At 34.3% G+C, this 23,671-nt stretch overlaps 1 protein-coding gene across 6 annotated transcripts in view; it reads left to right on the forward strand.

Annotated features, from left to right (window-relative positions):
• LOC134843926 (transient receptor potential cation channel subfamily M member-like 2) overlaps window positions 1-23,671 on the forward strand; it is a 67,336-nt gene that overhangs the window by 13,797 nt on the left and 29,868 nt on the right. For all 6 annotated transcript variants that reach the window (XM_063860277.1, XM_063860275.1, XM_063860274.1 and 3 more), the window contains 8 exons: window positions 736-842; window positions 2,479-2,616; window positions 3,246-3,290; window positions 15,414-15,549; window positions 18,746-18,944; window positions 19,289-19,514; window positions 21,106-21,402; window positions 21,671-21,802. In XM_063860277.1, the coding sequence (XP_063716347.1) occupies window positions 736-842; window positions 2,479-2,616; window positions 3,246-3,290; window positions 15,414-15,549; window positions 18,746-18,944; window positions 19,289-19,514; window positions 21,106-21,402; window positions 21,671-21,802 (1,280 nt within the window). The remainder of the gene's footprint in view (window positions 1-735; window positions 843-2,478; window positions 2,617-3,245; window positions 3,291-15,413; window positions 15,550-18,745; window positions 18,945-19,288; window positions 19,515-21,105; window positions 21,403-21,670; window positions 21,803-23,671) is intronic.

Below are 23,671 nucleotides of genomic sequence, written 5' to 3' on the forward strand. Positions count from 1 at the left end.
GTTTTGTCAAAAAAGAGTCAATCATAAAAGTTTCTGGACAATCAAAGAGCTTTATAATTATGAAGTTAAATCAATGAAGCTCGAAATTAAACGGAAAAAAAATCGATGGTTGTTCTGTTTTCTGGGGTATGTTGCTTGTGTTTACACTAGCGTTTAGCGTAGTATAGTATAACGAACCTTCTTTTTTTCTAACCCTACTCGCAAAAAAAGCGCTCTTTTATTTAGAAATTTCACTATAGCATTGGAAATTGCATAGCATCTGTTTTCTGCTTTATTTTTGGCTAGTGTTTGGTACCTATCAAGCGTCTGTGGCTGAGTGGTTGGTGTGTGAGACTCTTAATCTCTCGGTCTCAGCTTCAAATCTCAGACGTAGACGATTTTTTTATACTAATTCGAGGCTTATTTTTAATTTTTCTTATTGCACTTTATTGAGCTGCTTTTTTTTTCGTGTTCTCGCTAGTGTTTGCGAAACGAAGCTTCGCGTCTGTGTTCAATTTTGGTTTTAAGGTTTATTTTTGGAAATAAGGTGGTCTAAAACAGATAGTAAAAGTAATTACTTGGAACTCTGTCGCAGGAGGGTTTTGTAAATCAAAATAATTGCGCAAGTCCTAACGACCATGGACCGAATTGTTCGATTGTCTGCGTTTCTATATTAGCCTTTTACGGATATTTGTGCTGAGCTGTGGCTACAAATTTTTTGCATGGTAATGGTAACCATCTAACTTTCGTGTTTAGTGAGCTCGAACAAGTTCGAGCAACTGAAGTTGGCGTTAGCCTGGAACAGACTGGATATCGCCAAGTCAGAGATATTCTCCCTTGACCAGAGTCAGTCTCTCATTAGTGTAAGTAATACCAATTTAAAATTAAGGATAGCAGGTTGCTGTGCAAGTAGCACAGAATGTTCCTACCATAGTATCAAAAAAATCAATTTTTTTTTCAAATTAGTGTAGTTTTTTTAGCAGTTATAGTAAAATTAGCAAATATGATATCAATGTTTTTGGGAGCAATTTTTTTAATTTTTTTTTGGGAGTGTTTGATTCCAAAAATGGAGCTAACAAGGTCCACAAATTAACTTTACTCGAGTAAAGCTAAGTTTTTACGGCTTAAATTAAGCAAAAATGAGCTATTGTAAGCTCAAAATAAGCTAATAATTGCTCGAAATTAGATCAAAAATTTCGCACCGGTTTTTCTCGTCACTCATTTTTTTCAGTTTTCTAATGTCATTCCAATCACGACTCAAATGGTTTTAATATGGTATATCACTCGACCCAATTCGATTTTTATTTGTGATACTTGTTTTGCGTGGAAAACAAAATGAAAAACCTAAAACACACCCGAATACAAAGTTCTTCCCCACTTTGCAAATGGTCGGAACAAAAAGGATAGCTCGTTGCTGTTGAAATTCTTGTCTTTTCTTTCGGCTGAGTGGAACTAAACCGAAGTCTATAAACGAGTTACATTCGATAATTAGAGTTGAATACGTATATTTGACAATGGTTTTTATCAAAAAGCTGATCGATAAAAAATGGTTTTTGGAGTCATGGACATAGTGAATACTCTTATAATATAAAGTTCTTGGTGATTTTTCCTTTTTTTATGAAATTCTTAAATTTTGTTCACGCTAAAAATTTATTTTCCGCGGTTTGACTTTTGATTTTTTTCCTTTGTCCAAAGGAAGGCAAACTCCACTATCGAACAGTATAAGTGTAAATTTCACGAAAAACGTGATCGACTTCTAGTTTCGGAAAAAGAATTTAATTTTCAGATTTCGCAGTGGAATAAAAAAATACCTTTTTATCCAGTTTTCCCAAATTGCGTTACTTTTATCAAAAAAGATCAATCATAATTGTTTTTGAAATTAAAGAGCTTTAAGGTCATCTATGTCTGACTTTTAAAATCGAAAGTTGAAGTTTTTTCAGAAAAGATTTCAATATTTTTTTTCTGTTTCTGAGTGCGTTTATGAGTTTTTTTAGTTCAGTTCAATTTTTTGCATATCTTTCAAAATATTTTTTGTTGTCAAGAAGGCTCTTGTGGAATTTTCAAAATCTAATATTCATGGGATGAACGTAAGTTTTTAAGTTTTGATTCCTTATTATAAGCCTGCTTGCTCGCTTTATTCGTTCGAAACTAGACCATCCAATCAAAAATTTTAAACCGGCTTTTCTCTACACTGCGGAGTATTTGTGGAATTCTTTTAATACTGTTTGAATCGCAATTGCAAGGTCTTTAATATAACATACCACTCGACCCCTTCCGTTGAATTTTTGTGGTACCCGATTTTGCGTGGGAAAAAAAACTAAACACACCCGAATACTAAGTTCCTGACTTTAATTTGGCTGGCTATGTAAGTAATAAATAGCACGCTTCGCTCTGAAGCTGGTAATGAGGCAATTCTTCCCGGAAAGATATGACTAAACTCATAGGTTTTTTTTGAATCTTTTGATTTAATGTTTCTGATTTGCACCTGTTGGTTTACAGATAGACCAGCTGCAGCAGCTGATGTACCAGGCTGTGTTGTCTGCAAAAGTACAATTCATCCAGCTTTTCATAGAACAGGGCGTCATCCTCAAGGAGTGGCTCACTCCTAAAGTGCTGCATGAGCTATACGTCAAGTCTGTAAGTAGGGCGACGGACGGTGATCAAGATCCTCGTCTTTTCTCTGATAATTTTTGTACTCAAATCTAGTGTCTTAAGATCTGCACAAACGCAGACTGCAAATCTTTAGTTTGACATCCTAGATAGAAATCTTTCAGCTTCTTTATGATCATAGAATTTCTTAAACTCATTTTTCGCAATACTATCACCCGAGTCAAAAATAATTCAGGCTTTAAAACTTGCTTTAAACTTTTTTGTTTACAAATATATTTTTGCTGGTATAGTTCGAAGTCTAAAGTGAGTTTCAGCTCATTCTATTTTCTTCTGCTCTATTAATTGCAAACTGGCAAAATGTGGTGTTTCATAGGCGATGAGTCCCGTAAGTTGTTGATGCAAATCATTTTAACACTTCTGTCAAATCATCTAGCTTTGACTAAAAGTCATCACGTGGCCATGTGCATCATCTATCAGTTCCGTGGCGAGTACCATTGCCTTACCATTTCAGTTTTAACTGTTTAACGCAATCTATAACCGTTTGTCCGCTTTAGCACGGAAAGATAAATAAAAGGCACCTCTAAAAATTCCTTCCGACCGATAAAAATATACGACCGAGAAAGCTATTGATTGTCTAACATCCTATTATATTTCAGTTTGCAAAGTCCGGGTTCCTGAAGAAATATCTCAATCAAAGAATTGTGAGTAGTTTTTAATTAAATTGTTAGCCCAGGTGCACAACGAATGCAAATGCTTAGTCTAGAAAGTGTCCAGTTGCCAGCTGGTACTGCATATAAATTCTAAAACTTTGAAACAGTTAATAATACAATAAAATTTATTTCAAACTCACCATTTTTTTTGCTGAAGCAAAGGATATACTAAACGAGCAGTGGTTTTGCGGGCGATAGCAAATTGTGTCACATTGCTTCTGCTGAGATCAAATTGTTCCTGATCGTAAAGGGCCTCTGATCGACGTTTGATGCGCTACTCATTCGCAAAACATGATGTCAATGTTTTTAAGATTAATGAAGGTTGTGAGTAATGAACGTAGTGTGGGTGTTTGGGTTAATTTTAACATAAAAGAGTCCGTCATAAATTGTTCTACAAATTCAAACAGCTTTAAGGCCATCTATTTTTTTCGTCGAAATTCAAAAGTTGAAGATTTTTGAAAAAAGCGAGTCGGTTTTTTTCAGTTTCGTTGCGTTCATGACTCTTGTTCAACTCTCAGTTGGCTATATATAGCGTTTCCAATGCTCTGAGAACATTACTAAAACAGTGTTTAAGAAATTGATTTTAAGATGATGAACATTATATGTGCTTAAACATTATATTATATATGCATAAACTAATGGGAAAAAAATATTAGGTGAATAATTAGACTTAATTAAGGCAGACACCCAATGAATAATTAGACTTAATTAAGGCCGACACCCAACAAACTGAAATAAAAATCCGAAAAAAAAACAATTAGAAATTTTGCATGGACTATTTAAAAATCAATGACGATCGCTAAATAAGTAGTACATGTAAGATGTAGGTGGCATATTAAAAATAACTTAGATATGGTAACTTACTAAATTGACCATTCTGTGATCAAAGTTTTTAACGGGGAAAAATACACTTATCGCAAGTGTATTGCAAAAGGGTACTAGCCCTTTTTCCCGTTAATAACTTTGTTCAGTGAAGGCTTAATTTAGTAAATTACCATATCTAAGGTATTTTTTAATGTACCACCTACATCTTACATGTACTGCTTATTTAGCGATCGTCATTTATTTTTTGAATATTCCATGCAAATTTTGTAATTGTTTTTTTTTCGGAGAAAATTTGGATTTTTTATTTCAGTTCATTGGGTGTCGGCCTTAATTAAGTCTAATTATTCACCTAATGAACTAATTTGAGATACCCATTTTTGACTGACGGACCCTAAACTTTTCTGAAGGCGCCTTGGGCGCCAATAAATATTAATTTTAAGGGGGGAACGCGCGCCGAAAAAGCAATTTTTTGGTCAAAATTTTCCAAAAAGTGCCTAAAAACATCCTTCTGGCCTGTTTTTTCAAAATTTTACCTGCGGCGCAGAAAAATGGACTAAAACAGAGCCTTTTGATTGCTTCGAAATTTTTTTTGAAAATCCGCCCCTTATCCGTAGAGAAAATCCTAGATCCGCCCCTGATTTTATCATTTCTAAGTTGTTTACACAAGCAAAGCTTGTGTTATAGTATGATTTCTCTCTTTTTCCAATTTAAGTCGCAAATATTGTTGCGACAAAATGTGTTCAATGCCAAAGCTAAGGTGTTCATGTAGCCAATGCTAAGGATATTAACACAGACTTTTATATTACAAATAGCACTTTAGCTTCAAGGTATCGTGGATCTGTAGCGTAGAGGTAGGGAAGGCGACTCGCACTAAAAAAAAGAGGGTTCGAACCTGGGCAGGGTCGGATGTTTTTATTAAACTTTTTCGTATACTAGTTAAAATGCGTCCGCTCTATAAATTGAGGCATGTTAGTTGGTTTTTTGAAAATGACTAGTACTGCTAATGCGTCATAATTGGCTTTCGTCACTTAGCAATTATGTAGACTCATAGTTGGCGTGCGTCACTTAAGAAATTATGTAGACTCAAACTTTACTCAACAGTTTTTCCCAGTAGCGTTATCCGTCATATTTTTGCTTGTGTATGCGAAGTGCAACTTCGCCCCTGTGTTAAAATTGTCCGCGCGTCAAAAATTTTTGTCAGACTTTTGTTTGTGCGCTCGTTTTTACCGGTTTAGTTTTCGCAGCACTAAATTGGCCTAAAACTTAGGCATTTTTTACTTAAATGAAAAATATATTCAGTGTATTTCGGTTTTTGAAAGGTTAACCGAGTTCCTAGAAGTGCTGCCGATATTTTTTGCTATTCAGTTTTTTCAAGTTGTTAATTAAAATTTTTTGGAAGTTGTTTAAGGTTCGATGAACGTAGTTCAGACTCTTATATAGGTCACGATGATTTTTTTCAGGAATTTAATCTCAGGCTCGAATTTACTTTTTCGCGGTTTGACTTATGATTTTTTTTCAAGTTCTTTTTTTTCCTTTGGTAAAAGCAAAGCAAACACTCTTTCAAAAAGCAAAAGTGTAAAGGTCAGGAAAATTGTGATAGACTTCTAGTTTCAAAAGTAGAGTTTAATTTTTTCAGATTTACCTGCGGAATGAAAACTTTATCTACTAATCCAGTTTTCTCAAATTGGGTTAACTTTATCAAAATGTGGTAATCATAAATTGTTCTTGAAGTTCAAAGGGCTTTAAAGCCATCGATCTTTTTGGAAATGTTAAATTTGAAGTTTTTTCAACAAAATTATGTCAGTATTTTTTTTGTTTACTTGCATTCATTAAATCTTTTTTATTTTCCATTGTCTGTAATTTGTGAGTTTGGTGCATTGGTAACATCCATGCTTGAGACGAAAAATCCCGGAAGTTAGATTCCAGTTGGGACCTGTTTTTTTGTTGAAACTCAAGTTTTTTTGACTATTTAAGACTTTCATGTCCGCTTATTTTTGTCGGCTTAGGTTCCGCGATTTTTTTACATGATTTTTGATATGAATTTTCATTTGCTTTTAACCATAGTCATTCATTTTGTACCTCATTGTGTGGAAAAAAAATAATTTATGTTGACATTTTTGAGCTTTCTGGTTTGCAGTTAAATTGTTGATTTAGCTGCTTCTTAATATAGTTTCTGAAAAAGTTTGATACGAAGTAGTTCTATAGTATTTCTACCAGTACCAACAGAATATTTCAGCCTAGTTGCCGACTTATTTTTTTTTCAATAAAGGTTCTAGTGCGAAGCAGTGCTTTTTTGCACAGGTATTTGGCGAACGTATCCGCATTCAAGCGTTTCGAAAACTAAACAAACTAGCAGTGAGGATACTTTTTGCCGGGCAATTTTCAAGTGTTGAAGAGCGAAGTGAACTTACTTACAAAGGTCTTGATGACTTTTTTTTTAAGGAAAAGACCTTGAAATTCACGCTCAGCTCAAATTTGATGCGATCCCCGGTTTGACCTTGATTTGTTTTCAGTTGAGTTCATTTCTTTAGTTAAAGGGAAGACAAACTCCACTTTTAAACTGCAAAAATTTAAATTTCAGGTCATACGTGATTGACTCCTAATTAAACAAGCAAAGCTTGTCGTAGTATGAACTCTCTTTTTTTTCAAACTAAGTAGCAAATATTGTTGCGACGCAAATATTGTTGCGACAAAATGTGTTCAATGCCAAAGCTAAGGTGTTCATGTAGCCAATGCTAAGGATATTAACACAGACTTTTATATTACAAATAGCACTTTAGCTTCAAGGTATCGTGGATCTGTAGCGTAGAGGTAGGGAAGGCGACTCGCACTAAAAAAAGAGGGTTCGAACATGGGCAGGGTCGGATGTTTTTATTAAACTTTTTCGTATACTAGTTAAAATGCGTCCGCTCTATAAATTGAGGCATGTTAGTTGGTTTTTTGAAAATGACTAGTACTGCTAATGCGTCATAATTGGCTTTCGTCACTTAGCAATTATGTAGACTCATAGTTGGCGTGCGTCACTTAAGAAATTATGTAGACTCAAACTTTACTCAACAGTTTTTCCCAGTAGCGTTATCCGTCATATTTTTGCTTGTGTATGCGAAGTGCAACTTCGCCCCTGTGTTAAAATTGTCCGCGCGTCAAAAATTTTTGTCAGACTTTTGTTTGTGCGCTCGTTTTTACCGGTTTAGTTTCGCAGCACTAAATTGGCCTAAAACTTAGGCATTTTTTATTTAAATGAAAAATATATTCAGTGTATTTCGGTTTTTGAAAGGTTATCCGAGTTCCTAGAAGTGCTGCCGATATTTTTTGCTATTCAGTTTTTTCAAGTTGTTAATTAAAATTTTTTGGAAGTTGTTTAAGGTTCGATGAACGTAGTTCAGACTCTTATATAGGTCACGATGATTTTTTTCAGGAATTTAATCTCAGGCTCGAATTTACTTTTTCGCGGTTTGACTTATGATTTTTTTTCAAGTTCTTTTTTTCCTTTGGTAAAAGCAAAGCAAACACTCTTTCAAAAAGCAAAAGTGTAAAGGTCAGGAAAATTGTGATAGACTTCTAGTTTCAAAAGTAGAGTTTAATTTTTTCAGATTTACCTGCGGAATGAAAACTTTATCTACTAATCCAGTTTTCTCAAATTGGGTTAAATTTATCAAAATGTGGTAATCATAAATTGTTCTTGAAGTTCAAAGAGCTTTAAAGCCATCGATTTTTTTTGGAAATGTTAAATTTGAAGTTTTTTCAACAAAATTATGTCAGTATTTTTTTTGTTTACTTGCATTCATTAAATCTTTTTTATTTTCCATTGTCTGTAATTTGTGAATTTGGTGCATTGGTAACATCCATGCTTGAGACGAAAAATCCCGGAAGTTAGATTCCAGTTGGGACCTGTTTTTTTGTTGAAACTCAAGTTTTTTTTGACTATTTAAGACTTTCATGTCCGCTTATTTTTGTCGGCTTAGGTTCCGCGATTTTTTTACATGATTTTTGATATGAATTTTCATTTGCTTTTAACCATAGTCATTCATTTTGTACCTCATTGTGTGGAAAAAAAATAATTTATGTTGACATTTTTGAGCTTTCTGGTTTGCAGTTAAATTGTTGATTTAGCTGCTTCTTAATATAGTTTCTGAAAAAGTTTGATACGAAGTAGTTCTATAGTATTTCTACCAGTACCAACAGAATATTTCAGCCTAGTTGCCGACTTATTTTTTTTTCAATAAAGGTTCTAGTGCGAAGCAGTGCTTTTTTGCACAGGTATTTGGCGAACGTATCCGCATTCAAGCGTTTCGAAAACTAAACAAACTAGCAGTGAGGATACTTTTTGCCGGGCAATTTTCAAGTGTTGAAGAGCGAAGTGAACTTACTTACAAAGGTCTTGATGACTTTTTTTTTAAGGAAAAGACCTTGAAATTCACGCTCAGCTCAAATTTGATGCGATCCCCGGTTTGACCTTGATTTGTTTTCAGTTGAGTTCATTTCTTTAGTTAAAGGGAAGACAAACTCCACTTTTAAACTGCAAAAGTTTAAATTTCAGGTCATACGTGATTGACTCCTAATTAAACAAGCAAAGCTTGTCGTAGTATGAACTCTCTTTTTTTTCAAACTAAGTAGCAAATATTGTTGCGACGCAAATATTGTTGCGACAAAATGTGTTCAATGCCAAAGCTAAGGTGTTCATGTAGCAAATGCTAAGGATATTAACACAGACTTTTATATTACAAATAGCACTTTAGCTTCAAGGTATCGTGGATCTGTAGCGTAGAGGTAGGGAAGGCGACTCGCACTAAAAAAAGAGGGTTCGAACATGGTTAGGGTCGGATTTTTTTAATGAGCTTTTTGGTATACTAATTAAAATGCGTCCGCTCTATAAATTGAGGCATGTTAGTTGGTATTTTTTTTTTCAAATTGACTGGTACTGCTAAGGCGTCATAATCGGCGTGCATCACTTAAGAAATTTTGTAGACTCAAAGTTTTACGCAGTTAGTTTTTCCCAGTAACGTTATTGGTCATATTTTTGGTTCTGTATGCGAAGTGCAACTTCGCATCTGTGTTTTAAAGTGGGTTCAGTTTTCAGATTTCCCAGCTGAATGACAACTTAACCTATTGATTCATTTTTTTTCAATTTGAGTTATTTTTATTACACAAGCAGAGCGTATTTAAAACTACAAGCATTTTTAGTATTAAGACACACGTATTAGTGCTAAAAAACTTTAAAAGCAGCCTGCTGCTAACTTGCCACCAACAGTAGCACTAATACGTGTGTCTTAATACTAAAAATGCTTGTAAAATTTTTTAGCACGCGCTTTGATATTCGATTAGTAAAAAGTTATCACAGTTGATGCGTTTTAATTCGTCAAGTGAACCGTAAAAAAGCTATCTGTTTCATGCAACGGTAAAATAATGAAAACTACTTTTCAGAAGTTTTCTATTTCAATATATTTCGCAAAATTTTCCAATGCATAATTCATACACAATTAATTACTTCCCGATTTATTTCCTGGAAAGTTAGTGTGGCTGCCTTTTGTATATATATTTGGTGGCATTTTTGCTGCGTAGCATTTATTAGCAGTTAGACAGCAAGTTTTATTATTCAAGACTTATTTTTTTTTACTTTTTCGTAGTCAATTTTAGCGCTGTTTTTGTTGTTTTCTGTTTTCTGTCGCTCCGCCTCTGTAAAAACGTTACTCATGATTTGTTCCTAGATTTCAAAAAGTTTAAAGGCCATATGCTTTCAAGTTCAAATGCGAAAGTTGTAGTTTTTTTTTTTAAAAATCCCTTTTTATAATTTTTTTAATCCATGACTGAAGAGTTCCTTGGCTCTTTTCTAACTGCCTGTCTAATTTTCTGATTCAAATAAAGCAGTGAACGAAACCTTTTTTGTCAGTGAGCGTTGTGTATCAGTATGACTCTACTTTTTTGTTCCAGCCCAACTCGCAACTAAAAGTGGTCATTTGGTGGCACTTTTGCTATAGTCACGATCTGCAGCATTGGAAATTTCATAGCATCTGTTCACTGCTTTATTTGTGGCAAGTGTTTGCCGATATTTAAGTGTCCGTGGCTCAGAGGGTAGAGCTTGAGACTTCAAATCTCGAGGTAGCAGGTTCAATTCTGACATATGGTAAAAGTTTTTCTGATTCGAGGCTTATTTCTACTTTCTTTTTCGCTTTATAGGGCTGCTTTTTTGTCGTGTCTAGCTAGTGTTTGCGAAGTGCAGCTTCACCTTTGTGTTAAATTTGAAATTCAATCAAATTGGCCAATAAAGGCTCTTTTCTAATCAGCTAGTGGACATTGATTGCAAAAAAGCTAAAAGTCACTGACTTTGAATATGTTGCCCTTTGTCTTATTCGAGTTTTTTTTTCAGATTATATTCTGGGCACGATAGATCTTAGTCACTTTACAGTATCATATTTAGTTTGCCGTAACCGATTGGCAGCAGTAAGGTAACAAAACGAGCAGTAAGGTAACTAGTAATAAATATCTAGTGTACACATGGACACTAGATATATATAATTGTACTGGATTTATTATAGTACACGCTTTGCTTGTAAACCATTTGTCTTCTCAGTCCGTTTTAAAAATAACTCTCAGGCTCTAATATTAAAACTATGTTTTCAGTTTCTGTGTTTTTTTGTCAGTGTCAATGAACGTTGTGAAGAGACTTTTATTGGTCCTAATATTTTTTTCAGGGAAAAGTCTTAAAATTTGATCTCACAAAATTAGATTAAATGCGGATTGAAATTTGATTTTTTCAAGTCAAGTTCAATGTAATTCGCTCAAAAATTAAAGTAAGCTCTTTCAAAATTGCCTTCTGATACATTGTTCTCTAGTTGAGTTGATAATTGGGCTTGCCCTATGAGATAGATAAGTTCAATCATAAAATGTTCTGGAAAGTTAGAAAGCCTCATTGTGATGGTTTTTCGTCGAATTTGGGAAGTTTCAAAAAATGTCAATAACTTTTTTCTGTCTGATTTCTTTTTCAGTTCATCGCTTAATTATCTTCGTTCATTGACCTTTTCCCATTTGTTTGTTGATTATGTTTCTTGGATTTTTGTTTGCAACCCAATATTATAAGTTCCCTAAAATAAAACGTTTTCTTATTCTGGAGTTCGATGAGTAGATAGACGGAGGGAGATTATTCTTTTTCGTTTAACTTAATTTTTTTGTTCATAAAGAGCTCGTTAATTGATACTGAAATGGATACCGTTTTTTCGCCTGTACAGCTGATCGATCAAATAAATTGCATTGTTTAAAAGAATTACGTGCTTGTAAAAAGTACAGGTTATTGCCTTCTGATACGTTGTTCTCTAGTTGAGTTGATAATTGGGCGATAGATAAGTTCAATCACAAAATGTATTGGAAAGTTAGAAAGCCTCATTATGATGGTTTTTCGTCGAATTTGGGAAGTTTCAAAAAATGTTAATAACTTTTTTCTGTCTGATTTCTATTTCAGTTCATCGCTCAATTATCTTCGTTCATTGACCTTTTCCCATTTGTTTGTTGATTATGTTTCTTGGATTTTTGTTTGCAACCCAATATTATAAGTTCCCTAAAATAAAACGTTTTCTTATTCTGGAGTTCGATGAGTAGATAGACGGAGGGAGATTATTCTTTTTCGTTTAACTTAATTTTTTTGTTCATAAAGAGCTCGTTAATTGATACTGAAATGGATACCGTTTTTTCGTCTGTACAGCTAATCGATCAAATAAATTGCATTGTTTAAAAGAATTACGTGCTTGTAAAAAGTACAGCTTATTGCCTTCTGATACATTGTTCTCTAGTTGAGTTGATAATTGGGCTTGCCCTATGAGATAGATAAGTTCAATCATAAAATGTATTGGAAAGTTACAAAGCCTCATTTTGATGGTTTTTCGTCGAATTTGGGAAGTTTCAAAAAATGTTAATAACTTTTTTCTGTCTGATTTCTATTTCAGTTCATCGCTCAATTATCTTCGTTCATTGACCTTTTCCCATTTGTTTGTTGATTATGTTTCTTGAATTTTTGTTTGCAACCCAATATTATAAGTTCCCTAAAATAAAACGTTTTCTTATTCTGGAGTTCGATGAGTAGATAGACGGAGGGAGATTATTCTTTTTCGTTTAACTTAATTTTTTTGTTCATAAAGAGCTCGTTAATTGATACTGAAATGGATACCGTTTTTTCGTCTGTACAGCTAATCGATCAAATAAATTGCATTGTTTAAAAGAATTACGTGCTTGTAAAAAGTACAGCTTATTGCCTTCTGATACATTGTTCTCTAGTTGAGTTGATAATTAGGCTTGCCCTATGAGATAGATAAGTTCAATCATAAAATGTATTGGAAAGTTACAAAGCCTCATTTTGATGGTTTTTCGTCGAATTTGGGAAGTTTCAAAAAATGTTAATAACTTTTTTCTGTCTGATTTCTATTTCAGTTCATCGCTCAATTATCTTCGTTCATTGACCTTTTCCCATTTGTTTGTTGATTATGTTTCTTGGATTTTTGTTTGCAACCCAATATAAGTTCCCTAAAATAAAAAGTTTTCTTATTCTGGAGTTCGATGAGTGGATAGACGGAGGGAGATTATTCTTTTTCGTTTAACTTAATTTTTTTGTTTATAAAGAGCTCGTTAATTGATACTGAAATGGATACCGTTTTTTCGTCTGTACAGCTGATCGATCAAATAAATTGCATTGTTTAAAAGAATTACGTGTTTGTAAAAAGTACAGCTTATTTGAGTATCAATGACATTAATTTTCAGGTGGCTTTAAAACTATAAGAAAAACTAATTTCTTTAGTTGTAATTCGCGTGGTTATTCCAAACCATCGAATAGAGAAAACTTCAGGGGAAAGGTAGAAGTCACAGACTTCTAATTTTCCGGCCTTTTTATCAATGATTTTTTGACCAATTTTTATAATATTGTAGGCAATATCCTACAAACGATAAGTGCCTGTCTTTATACATTAAAAATCAATTTTTCTTATTCAGCTGATTATGAGGACAATTTTAACAAGTGATTCCGCTAAATTATCAATACTTCAGATTTTTACATTAGCGCCGGCTTAGTGTGTTATTAAGAACATTCATTTTTTCTAACCTAATTTGTAAATTAAAGTGTTTAATAATTTGGAAATTTCAGTGATTGGACATTGCATAGCATCTGTTCACTGCTTTATTTGTGGCTAGTGTTTAATTCTCTATGTTCTATAACTGATAAGCTTCCTTGGCTTAGTGGATAGTGTGTGTGTGTGTGTGTGTGTGTGTGTGTGTGTGTGTGTGTGTGTGTGTGTGTGTGTGTGTGTGTGTGTGTGTGTGTGTGTGTGTGTGACTGTTAATCTCAAGTTCGTGGGTGCGAATCTCAGACGTTGCAGATTTTTTTTGCTAATCCGAGGCATATTTATACTTTTCTCTTATTGTGCTTTTTAAAGCTGTTTTTTGTCGCGTTTTTGCTAGAGTTTGCGAAGCTTCGTCTCTGTAATTATTACTAGCAGAAAGGAGAGGGGAGGATAGCTTGCTGTGCACGTAAAAAATTTCCCAGTCGATTTTTTTTATCTGATGGTTCTCAAATTGCTCTTAAATGAGTCAAAGAATTTTTTATTACTATATTTTTCGTGTTTTGATTACTGGCCTCGCTAAAAGGAAAACCAAGTATGATATTGCAAGGCTACATTTTTTTCCCAACCTAAGTCGCAATTATAAGTGCTATTTTTGGTGGCCTCTTTAAAGCAGGAAGCTGAATTGGCTAGATAATAGCCTATACAATGAATGCAATGACATTGAATTTTTGATCATTTAACACAGTTGATGCATTTTTAATTCATCAATTGAGACGAGGAGAGCGTTTTGTATTTTCCAATGTATTACATGCAAAAGCAGTGCGACTGCCTTTAGTTTAATACAGTCCAATTTATTCAGTGGCACAATTGTGTAGGGCGTGATCTGGAAATTTTCAAGCAATGTTTTAGGATAGGTTCAGTCCACGTTGAGGGCGCTGATCGTAGTTCATACTCTTCTATAGAATGAGATTTTTTTTTTTCGTTTTTCCAGAAGTAGTCGTAAAATGCTCTAGTTAATACTGAACTGCATTCAAATTTTTTTAATGCATTCATGAATGCATTTTGGTCTATACGGACTTTTTGAGTTCAATTCAAAATGATCTGCTAAAAGTCTGTCAAATTGCGCTATCCAAATACAGACGTAAAAATGGCGCAAAAAAACGTGATCGATTTTCGGTTTCGAATGTTGAATTGAATTTGTAGATTTTCCAGCGGAGTAAAAACATTACCTAACACTCGCTAGGAAGCGACAATTATAAATTTACAAAAATCTGGAAGTTCAAATGTATATATATGTTTTTTTTCTGAAATTCGAGAGTTGAATTTTTCGAAAAATATATCAGTCAGTTTTTTTGTTCTGTCTCTTTGCATTCGTTGACTCTTTTTTTTAAACTTTTTTTGGCTATGTTTCTAACCATAGATTGAAAATGACTGTTAAGGAAACGAAAATTTCATAAACTTCTAATTTTGCTCCTCTTTATTGCTCTTTAATCCATAATCTGAAGTTCAAATTTTTTTTAGTCAACGTCCTTCACTCAACGGGTATCTGTCTCGATAAATAAAGTAATTATATTGCTTATCAACCATTGTGTATATCACAAATAATTCCAGGCTCCTCTCTGCATCTGTGACAATTTACTGGAGAAGACCGTTGTTTGGAATATTCTGAGCATTTATATGGAACATTTTTTAATCATGTCTATTGATCAATTTATTTATAGACAAAACACGTAAGGCACTTTGTCGCTGTGCGTTCAAACATTATCTTCATTATTTCTAATGAAAATTGAAGTTAAACCAGTTTCCTAGTTACTAAATCAGTACTTGTTTTTTTTTTAATTAAAGAGAAAACTGAGCCTAAATATTGGATGACGATATTTACCTAGAGATCTGTATCTGTCAAAGCTTATTTTCATGACAGAAATGTGAAGCATAATTCTGTTTTTAGAGCTCATTGGTCATGATAGGCGGAACTCAGATTAAAACTCTTCAATTCACGCAATATAAATCCTAGAAAATTGTTTAAAGATTTAACTGAATATCTGAGTTTTATTTTACCTACAAAGACATCGGTTATTTTTGGACCAAGAACTCGATTGGTTTCACCAACTTGAATTTCTTGAACTAAAAGAGGCCAACTTATTTTCTGACTTTCTAAAATTCAAAATCCGTCTAGATCAAACCTATTTGGGAATATTTATTGAGCTCTGCTTGATGTTTGATAGAGTTTGAACGTTCCTATTTTCAGGGCTCGACTCCGGGAAATTTCCAGATGAAAATGATCGGAGAGTTGCTTCGAGATTTCGTTGGAGCAAATTACAGTGCATTGTACTTCGATGAGAAATATTCCGATCTGAAAGGCGCGAATGCAAAGCCAAACGAAAGTAAGTTACCCAATAAGCTAACAGTCAAAAATGGATTTTCTTTCTCGGGTAAAAGGGAGGGACTTCGAAGTCGGATGTTTTTTTTTAACCCAAAATCAGGAATCATGAATGAAACTCAGATGGGACTGATTGATAGGTCATTGCGAAAGTGTTGAAAATTCTTGTCATCTTTTATAGCGAAGAGTTGATGAAAATGACTCCTTAGTTGAATAGAAGCAAAGCAACTCAATTGCTCTTTAGGGAGCTATGGGCAATGTCTTCAAAAAAAATTAATATTAGTATATACCTCCCGCATCTCCTTCTTGTCTGCGAGAAACGACAAACTTCTTTTTTGAAGAAGATACTCGTTTTTTGTTGTTCCGATCATTGAAAATGGAGAAAAGTTTGTAGTCGTTTGTGTTTTAGTTCTTTGTAAGAGTCGATGAACGTCGTTCGGACTCTTACTTAGGTCTTGATGATTTTTTAAGAACAACCTTAAAATGCTCTAATAACTTAAGTGCAATCATACTTATCAATGTCCTTAGGTATATGTGCACTTTTTAAGAGTTATGAACGTAGATAATAGTCTTATAGAAGTCTTGCTGATTTTTTTGTTTTTTTTTCAGAAAAAGTCTTTTAAAATTTGGTCACACTCAAATTAATTTTTTGTGGTTTGATTTTTGATTTCATTTTAAGTTCAGTTCATTTCCTTTGTTAAAATGAATGCAAACTCAACTATCGAACTGCAAAAGCTTAAAGGTCACGAAAACGTGATCATCTTCTAGTTTCGAAAGTAGTTTATAATTTTCAGATTTCTCAGCGCAATAAAAACTTTGCCTTTTTCTCAAATTGACTTGAATTTACCAGAAAAAATGTTCTCGAAATTGTTCTCGAAATTCAAAGAGCTTCAAGACCGTAAATGTTTTACTTGAAGTTTTTTTTTCAAAAAACAAGCAATTTTTTTCATGTTTCCTTGAGTTTCCTTGTCTATGTAATGTTTCACGTTGAAGCCCTTTCAGTCGTAATTCGATCAACCTGAAAAAATTTTCTGAAGTTGTATTGCCGAGAAAACTGGTTTGAAATATTTGAACTTTAGACCAATGTCGAGCGGTTGAAGCGATCGAATAATGTTCGTGACATGAAGGTATTTTAGGCTAAAAACTTGATTTCACTAAATCAAAACTAGTTTTGCAAGCTTCATTTGGCGCTTTTTTGGCAATGAAAGCTTTCTTAAAAAATGAAAAATTATTTTGCTAACAAAAGGAAACATGTGAGATTTATTTGGCGTTTTTTCTTTTGTTTTTTGTTTCTTTTTTTTTCTTTTGGAGATGACTGTTCTTGATAATGCCTTCTTTTTTTAACCTATAATGCGTGTGTATAGTTCTCTCATCACACCAGGCACATGAAACTATAATCTGAAAAACTATGAAGTAGTAATTTGAAGACGTTTTTTGTAGTTTTGTATGAATATGGTCAGAACATTCTCTGCTACTTGCACAGCAATCGGCTACCCTTGTTTTTTTTAAAAGGACTGCGTTTGGAACACTATGATAGTGGCGCAGCAATGGCTAACCTTGTTTAATTATTTAAGATTGAAGTGATTTTTTTTCCGGTTTTGCACTTTTTTCTTAGTTTTTTTTTGCGGTTTCATTGTTCATTTTTTAGATCATTCTTTCATCGACAATAGAAAAGACCAGCAATCCAGCTGTTCAGCTCTTCGTGAACCGATATTGTGCCTTTGGTTAAGGTTTACATGCTAGTTTTTAGTTTATTTTTTTTTCGGCTGGGTAATGCTGCCTCAGCCTCAAGCAACGAGCACAGAATATGGTGCGCACGGATTTCATTGTTGCTACCTTTTGAAAGTATGGAAGGTTTTTGTCTTCGGGTGCATTTGTTATTCACAATTTTCAATTAAAAACAAGGTATTACACTAGCGTCAGCTTAGTGTCTTATTTCGAGCCTTCTTTTTTTCCTAACCTAACTCGCAAATAAAATTGTTTATTATTGCTTTCACTTAGTTGGAGCTTTCACTGTAGCATTGGAAGTTGCATAGCATCTGCTCTCTGCTTTATTTGTGGTTAGTGTTCAATGTTTTATCTTTAATCAACAAATAAGTTTCCGTGGCTGAGTGGTTTGTGGGTGTGACTCTTAATTTCAAGTTCGCAGGTTCGAATCTCAGACATAGCCGATTTTTTGCTAATTCGAGGCTTATTTCTACTTTTTATTATTGCACTTTATAAAGCTGCTTTTGTCGCGTTCTCCCTAGTGTTTGCGAAACGAAGCTTTGCCTCTGTGTAAAATTGAATGTGATTTCTGCTATTCGCATAGGAGCTATGAAAGGCTATCCAGTCTGTCTAAAGTTACTCCGTTTTTATCAATTCCTCACATTCCAGAATGAATTATTTTGTTGAGCGAAGCTTTTTTGAGATTTGAGTCATTGCTTGCGTCTAGATTTTTACGTGGTACCACTATCGTAGCCGAAGTTCGTCAGTTTGAGGTAGACCTGAAGCTAGAGGTCACGTGAGAGCTCGTCCTCGCACACTATCATTGCCGTGGCAGGAGATCAAACAATCGATCTAACGAAGTACCACAAACTATTATTGGAATGGGTCAGAATCATTTTGAAGCCTTGTGTCGTGGTTCGAACTACATCAAATATTTTGCAAAAAATTTTCTGTCAAAAAAATTCAGTTTGAATTTTTTATTCTTAGTTCTATTTCGAGCAAGTAAAGCGAGCGAGCATGCTTATAATAGGCTTATATAAAAATTAGCTGATAATTCACGTTAAGCCAAAAAAGTTAAATTGTTTCTCAGTAAAAATTTTTTCTAGGAAACGTATTGTCGAAATTACCTAAGTTTCTTTTACTATCGAGTATGCCTAAGTGCTAGACTTTTGTTCAGATCCTCTCATCACACCACGAACGAATTACGACTGAATATGAAAAAAATATATATTTTGTTTTATAGTTTTTTTTTTTAAAAAAGTTTTGATAGCCGGCTACCCTTGTTTTGTTTCGAATTGTGTCACTTTATGGCTGTTCTTTTTGCTCTGAGGTATTTTTTTGCGTTTTGGCTTTCGAATTGAGTGTTCTCTTCTTCACTTGAATATCAAAAAAGGGATAAATCCTTCTAAGCTTAGTAGTGAGATCAAAATCGCGTTTCAATTGGTGTTTGGTTTCAAATGCAGTTAATGCATGAGATTAATTTCTGGTTTCAGAGTTTCTTAATGCGACTCGTGAACTGTTCCTGTACTCGGTGCTCCTCATGAAATATGACATGATGCGCTTCTTTTGGGAAGAAGGAACGGAACAGATCGCAGCCGGTCTCTTTGCCAGTATCATCCTTAGACGCATGGCATCCCACCCTCTTCTGATGAATGACGTCGACCAACAAGATAGACTCACAGCATGTGCGGAGTAAGTGTACTCCTCATCGCACCAAACAAAACAACTACTCTTTCGTTATCAAAAAAGACCAATTCATTAGCGAATACTACATTGTGATTGGTTGTCTTGCAGTGAAATGATTTAGGTAATATAACAGCGGATAGGCAATTTTTTGAAATAAAATATTCAGCAAAAATGCTCTTTTGGTACCATGTTTTGCATAACTATTGGTCAATTTGTGACTCTAACCGCTTAACTGAGTTGAATAACGCGTTTTTGGGAATAGAATGGAATGTTCAAAAGTGCACTAATGCCTTGTTGCTTAGGCTGCATGCTGCTCTAAATTCGTTTGAAATCTTAGTATGATTTTTCAGCGAATACGAAGCACTGGCCATCGGAATCCTGAATCAGTGCCAGGAAGACAACGACGACCAGACCCAGAAGATTCTAATCAGGGAGCAGCCCTCTTTTGGGAAGCTGACTTGTATCGATTTGGCAGTGGTGGCAGACAGCAAGCGGTTCATTGCTCAAACCGGTTGTCAGGGTCTGCTGAATTCTATCTGGATGGGCAGGATGCAACCATACAATTCTATGAAAACAGTTAGTTTTATCAAAAGGTCTGGCAGTCAGAAGTAATTATAAAAGAGCAATTTTTCTAATTTGAAAGAGTTGCATGCAATTTCGATGTTTCAGACAACCTTGAGACCTAATTTGCGTCTGAAAATTTAGTTTTAGCATAATAATTTTTCCAAAATATGTCAAGTGCTTTTTTGATCAGACATGCACAGCGTAATGTCATATTACGAACTTTTTTCCAACTTTCCAATGTGATCATTTGTTTGGCGTCACTTTACCACCAATAGAAATATATATGATTTTCTTTTGCTGCATTAGAAGGGTGGCGTCCCTCATGCTTGAAGGGCCGAATGCTTGAAATTAATTTTAGCTTACTTTCAGCCAATCAGAATTGAGTATTCAAAATCTCAAAGTAAATCGCGAAAATCTTAAATTAAGAAAATAAATCCAGGCCATAAGTGTTAATATTGACCGATTAGATAATAAGCAGACGAGTTTTCAAGACTGAAAAATTCTTATGATTTTGACCTCATTAATCTTGATGATTATCTGAATAGTATTGCAGTTGTAACCCGCAATTTGTAATATTTTTGATTATTTTCCATTGATTTAATACATTTTCTGTTAATATTGACTTCGATTTTGTGAGAAAGGCATTTAACCAATAGAAACGCTTAGCAATTTTGATTGGATGAAATTTTTCAAGCATTCGGTCCTTCAAGCATGAGAACCCTCCCCCATTAGAAGTATCTTTTGCTGCATTCGAATTATGTCTGGCGTGTTTTTGGCGTGTTAGTGGTTTATCTTTATATCAGGTCTATAGGTGGCTGGTTCCTGTTTGATAAAAACAGTTATTATGAAAATGTATAGGATTTGGTTTATGGAGACGTTTTGGAAGTTTTTTTCTCTTTTCGCAAAAAGTTTAATGTTTCTCGAGAACTACTTTACCATTTTTTACACTAGCCAGCGTGCAAGTGTAGTGTATTAGTACGAACATTCTTTTTTCTAACCTAACCCGCAAATTAAAGTGCTCATTTGGTGACATTTTTGCTATTATCACAATCTGTAACATTGGAAGTTTCACAGCATCTCCTTTCTGCTGTATTTGTGGCTAGCATTTGTGAATTGTTAAGTGTCCGTGGCTGAGTGGTTAGAACGTGAGACTTCTAATCTCTCGGGTGCAGAATTGAATCCGACACCTAGCGGAATTTTTATTCGAGCCTTATTTCTACTTTCTTATGTCACTTTATAGAGCTGCTTTTTGTCTTGTTGTGGCTAATGTTTGCGAAGCGCAGCTCTGTGTCAAAAAGTATTACCAATGGAAAGATCGGCTAATTCCCTATGTGCTTGAATATTCCGCTAGTCTGTTTTTTCTTCACTCGAAGTTCTACGGCCTCCGAAAATTCCATATGAGGGGAATTTTTGATCATTTTTTTGAATTATTTTTATTTTATCAATAACTGCCTTGAAAATCCGCCCGGCTACGCCTTTTGCCAAGTCCGAAGTTGAGTGTTTAATCGAAATAACAAGTTTTGAGAATCTTCTTTGAACAAATGGTGCTAGAAATTTTCTCTGTCTAAAATGCTCAAAAGTATGAATTTTATTTTTATTTCAGTTCATCTTTGCTCTCTTCTTTCCTCCTCTCATTCTGACTTCAATCTACTTCACAAACGACACCAGTCCCGAGGAGAGACAAAGAGGAGTGGGCGGGGCAGATGGAAAGACACTCAGCCGCCGGAGCACAGTTCCATCCGTGGCCAAGAAACAGAGTACAAAGCAGATTGCTACTAGTACTATGATGTTCGGAGATGACTCCAATTTGATAATAGGAAAGACCGGAACAAGGTTGACTAAGTTGGAGAGGATTATCAAGTTCTACAATGCACCAATCACAAAGTTCTCGCTCAATTTCGTAAGTTCATCACCTCTGTCTGCATAAGTGTTGGACTTCGATTGATTGTATTGGACTTGAAAGAGGTCTTGTACATATAATCCTAAGTTAACTGATTAGCTGTTACCTGGTTTTGATTATGCCTTTTGAGTCTCAGATTTTAGTTATGCTTTTGGGGTATCAAATCTTCAATGCGTAGAAAAGAACCACAAGTCTTTTTTTATTAAATTTTCTTTTTTTTGGAGCTTGAAAAATAACTTTTGATAATTGCTTGAATATATTGTTTCAGGGGTCCTACTTGATATTCCTGGCTCTGTTCTCCGTGTTTGTCCTCAATCAATACCCCCTCGGAGAAATCAACGGATACGAGTCACTAATCTGCATTTGGGTTTTCAGCTTCGCTCTTGAAGAGTTCAGACAAGTCAGTCATTTTCTCATCCAATTCAGTTTGGCTTATATATTTAAACTTGCAAGCGTAGTGTGTTAGTATGGCTCTACTTTTTTTCTATCTAACTGGCATTTAAAAATTCTTATTTAATGGCACATTTGCTATAATCACGATCTGTATCATTGGAAATTTCATATCTCTGCTTTATTTGTGGCTAGTGTTTGCCGTTAGTCAAGCTTCTGTGGTTCAGAGGTACGGAGGTTTAACGAGGCACTTTGCGCTAGTTTTCTTCATATTTGTTGGCTTTTTTTACTGCATAGAATTGGCAATTTATGAGCATCTAGAGCTGCGTCATTGGTGGCTAATGTTCTCTAGTTTTCACTGGACCGTGGCGCAGATGCGAGAACGTGAGATGTCTAATTTCGTGGTTGCAGGTTCGAATGCGAAACATGGCAAACGTTTTACTAATCCCATATATTAACTGAATTACAGAAAAGTTTATGCCATGTTTTAGCTGCCATAAGGCGCAATGGTTAAGAGTGATCATTGAGCTCAGCGTTTAAAAAATTTTCTGTCAATTCAGTCAATATCGAATTGACGCTTCAGATTTTTTTAAGCATTCTTAGGCTGGAACTTTCTAAATTCTTTTTGAAAAAATTCCCAAACTATTTAAACAAGATGAACTTGACTCAACTTCAAGGCTTGATAGTCGAAAATTTTCAGGATCAACTGAAAACAGCGACTACCATGCTTAGGAAAACTCATTTTTGGAAAAATCGATTAGCGCTATGAAACAATTTGAGATATTTCAAAAAGGTATTGATTGAGTAGCTTGCAAAAAAAACCTCTTTTTCGCAAAACGATTCGCTCTATGAAAGAACTTGAACTTTTTGAAAACTTCATCGCTTGAACAGCTTGTATAGGAACATTTAAAGTTTTTGCAAAAGCATTCGGTCTATGAAACAACTTGAAGTATCTCAAAGTTTCCTCAGTTGAATGACTTCAATCGAAAAAATTAAGTTTGCCATTCAATTCGCTTCATCAAATAACCTAAAATGTGTCAATGTTTAATCGCTTGAATAGCTTGAATGAAAAACTTGAATTTTTTGTGAACTAATTTGCTTTATGAAATAATTTCACTTATTTCAAGTTTTTATCAGTTAATAGATGGCCAAGAATGACTGAAACGTTTCGCGAACTGATTCGCTCTGTGAAAAATACTTGAAATATTTCTTAAGTTTTTTCTGCTTGAATAGCTTGCATAGAAAAACCAAACTTTTCGCAAAACGATAAGGTGTAAGAACCATCTTGCAATGTTTCAACGCTTTATGGCTTGAATGGCTGCAATAGAAAAATTTTGCCAGCCGATTCTCTTCATGAATGAAAAATAAAATTTTGCAAAAATTCGTAGCTTTCTTAGAAAAGCTTGAAAGTTTCGCGAACCGACTTGGTGTAAAACAACTTGAAACTTTTCAAACTTGAGTAGATTGTTTTATAAAAGCTTGAAGTTTTCCGCATCCGATTCGCTCCATACAAAACTTCAAATATATCAAAGTTTCCTAGCTTGCTTATAAAAATCAAACTTTTTGCGTACCTATTCGGTCTGAAATATTTCGAGTTTTTTCAAAATTTATTAGCTTGAAGATCTTGCTTCAGACAAATTTGCATTTTTTTGCGGACCGATTTCCTTTATGAAATAACTTGCAATATTAATTTTTTTTAGCTAGAATAGCTGACTGAGAAAAATTTCTGCGTACCAATTCGCTCCACGAAAATAATTGGAACATCTCAAAAGTTCGTCGATTGAGTAGCAAGCTCGAAATATTTTCAACTTTTCGCCAACCGATTTGCTCTATGAAACAACTTAAAATATTTCAAACTTTCATCACTTGAATGGCTTCA

The sequence above is a fragment of the Symsagittifera roscoffensis genome, chromosome 4 (genome assembly GCF_963678635.1).
Source record: "Symsagittifera roscoffensis chromosome 4, txSymRosc1.1, whole genome shotgun sequence".
Taxonomy (NCBI): domain Eukaryota; kingdom Metazoa; phylum Xenacoelomorpha; order Acoela; family Convolutidae; genus Symsagittifera; species Symsagittifera roscoffensis.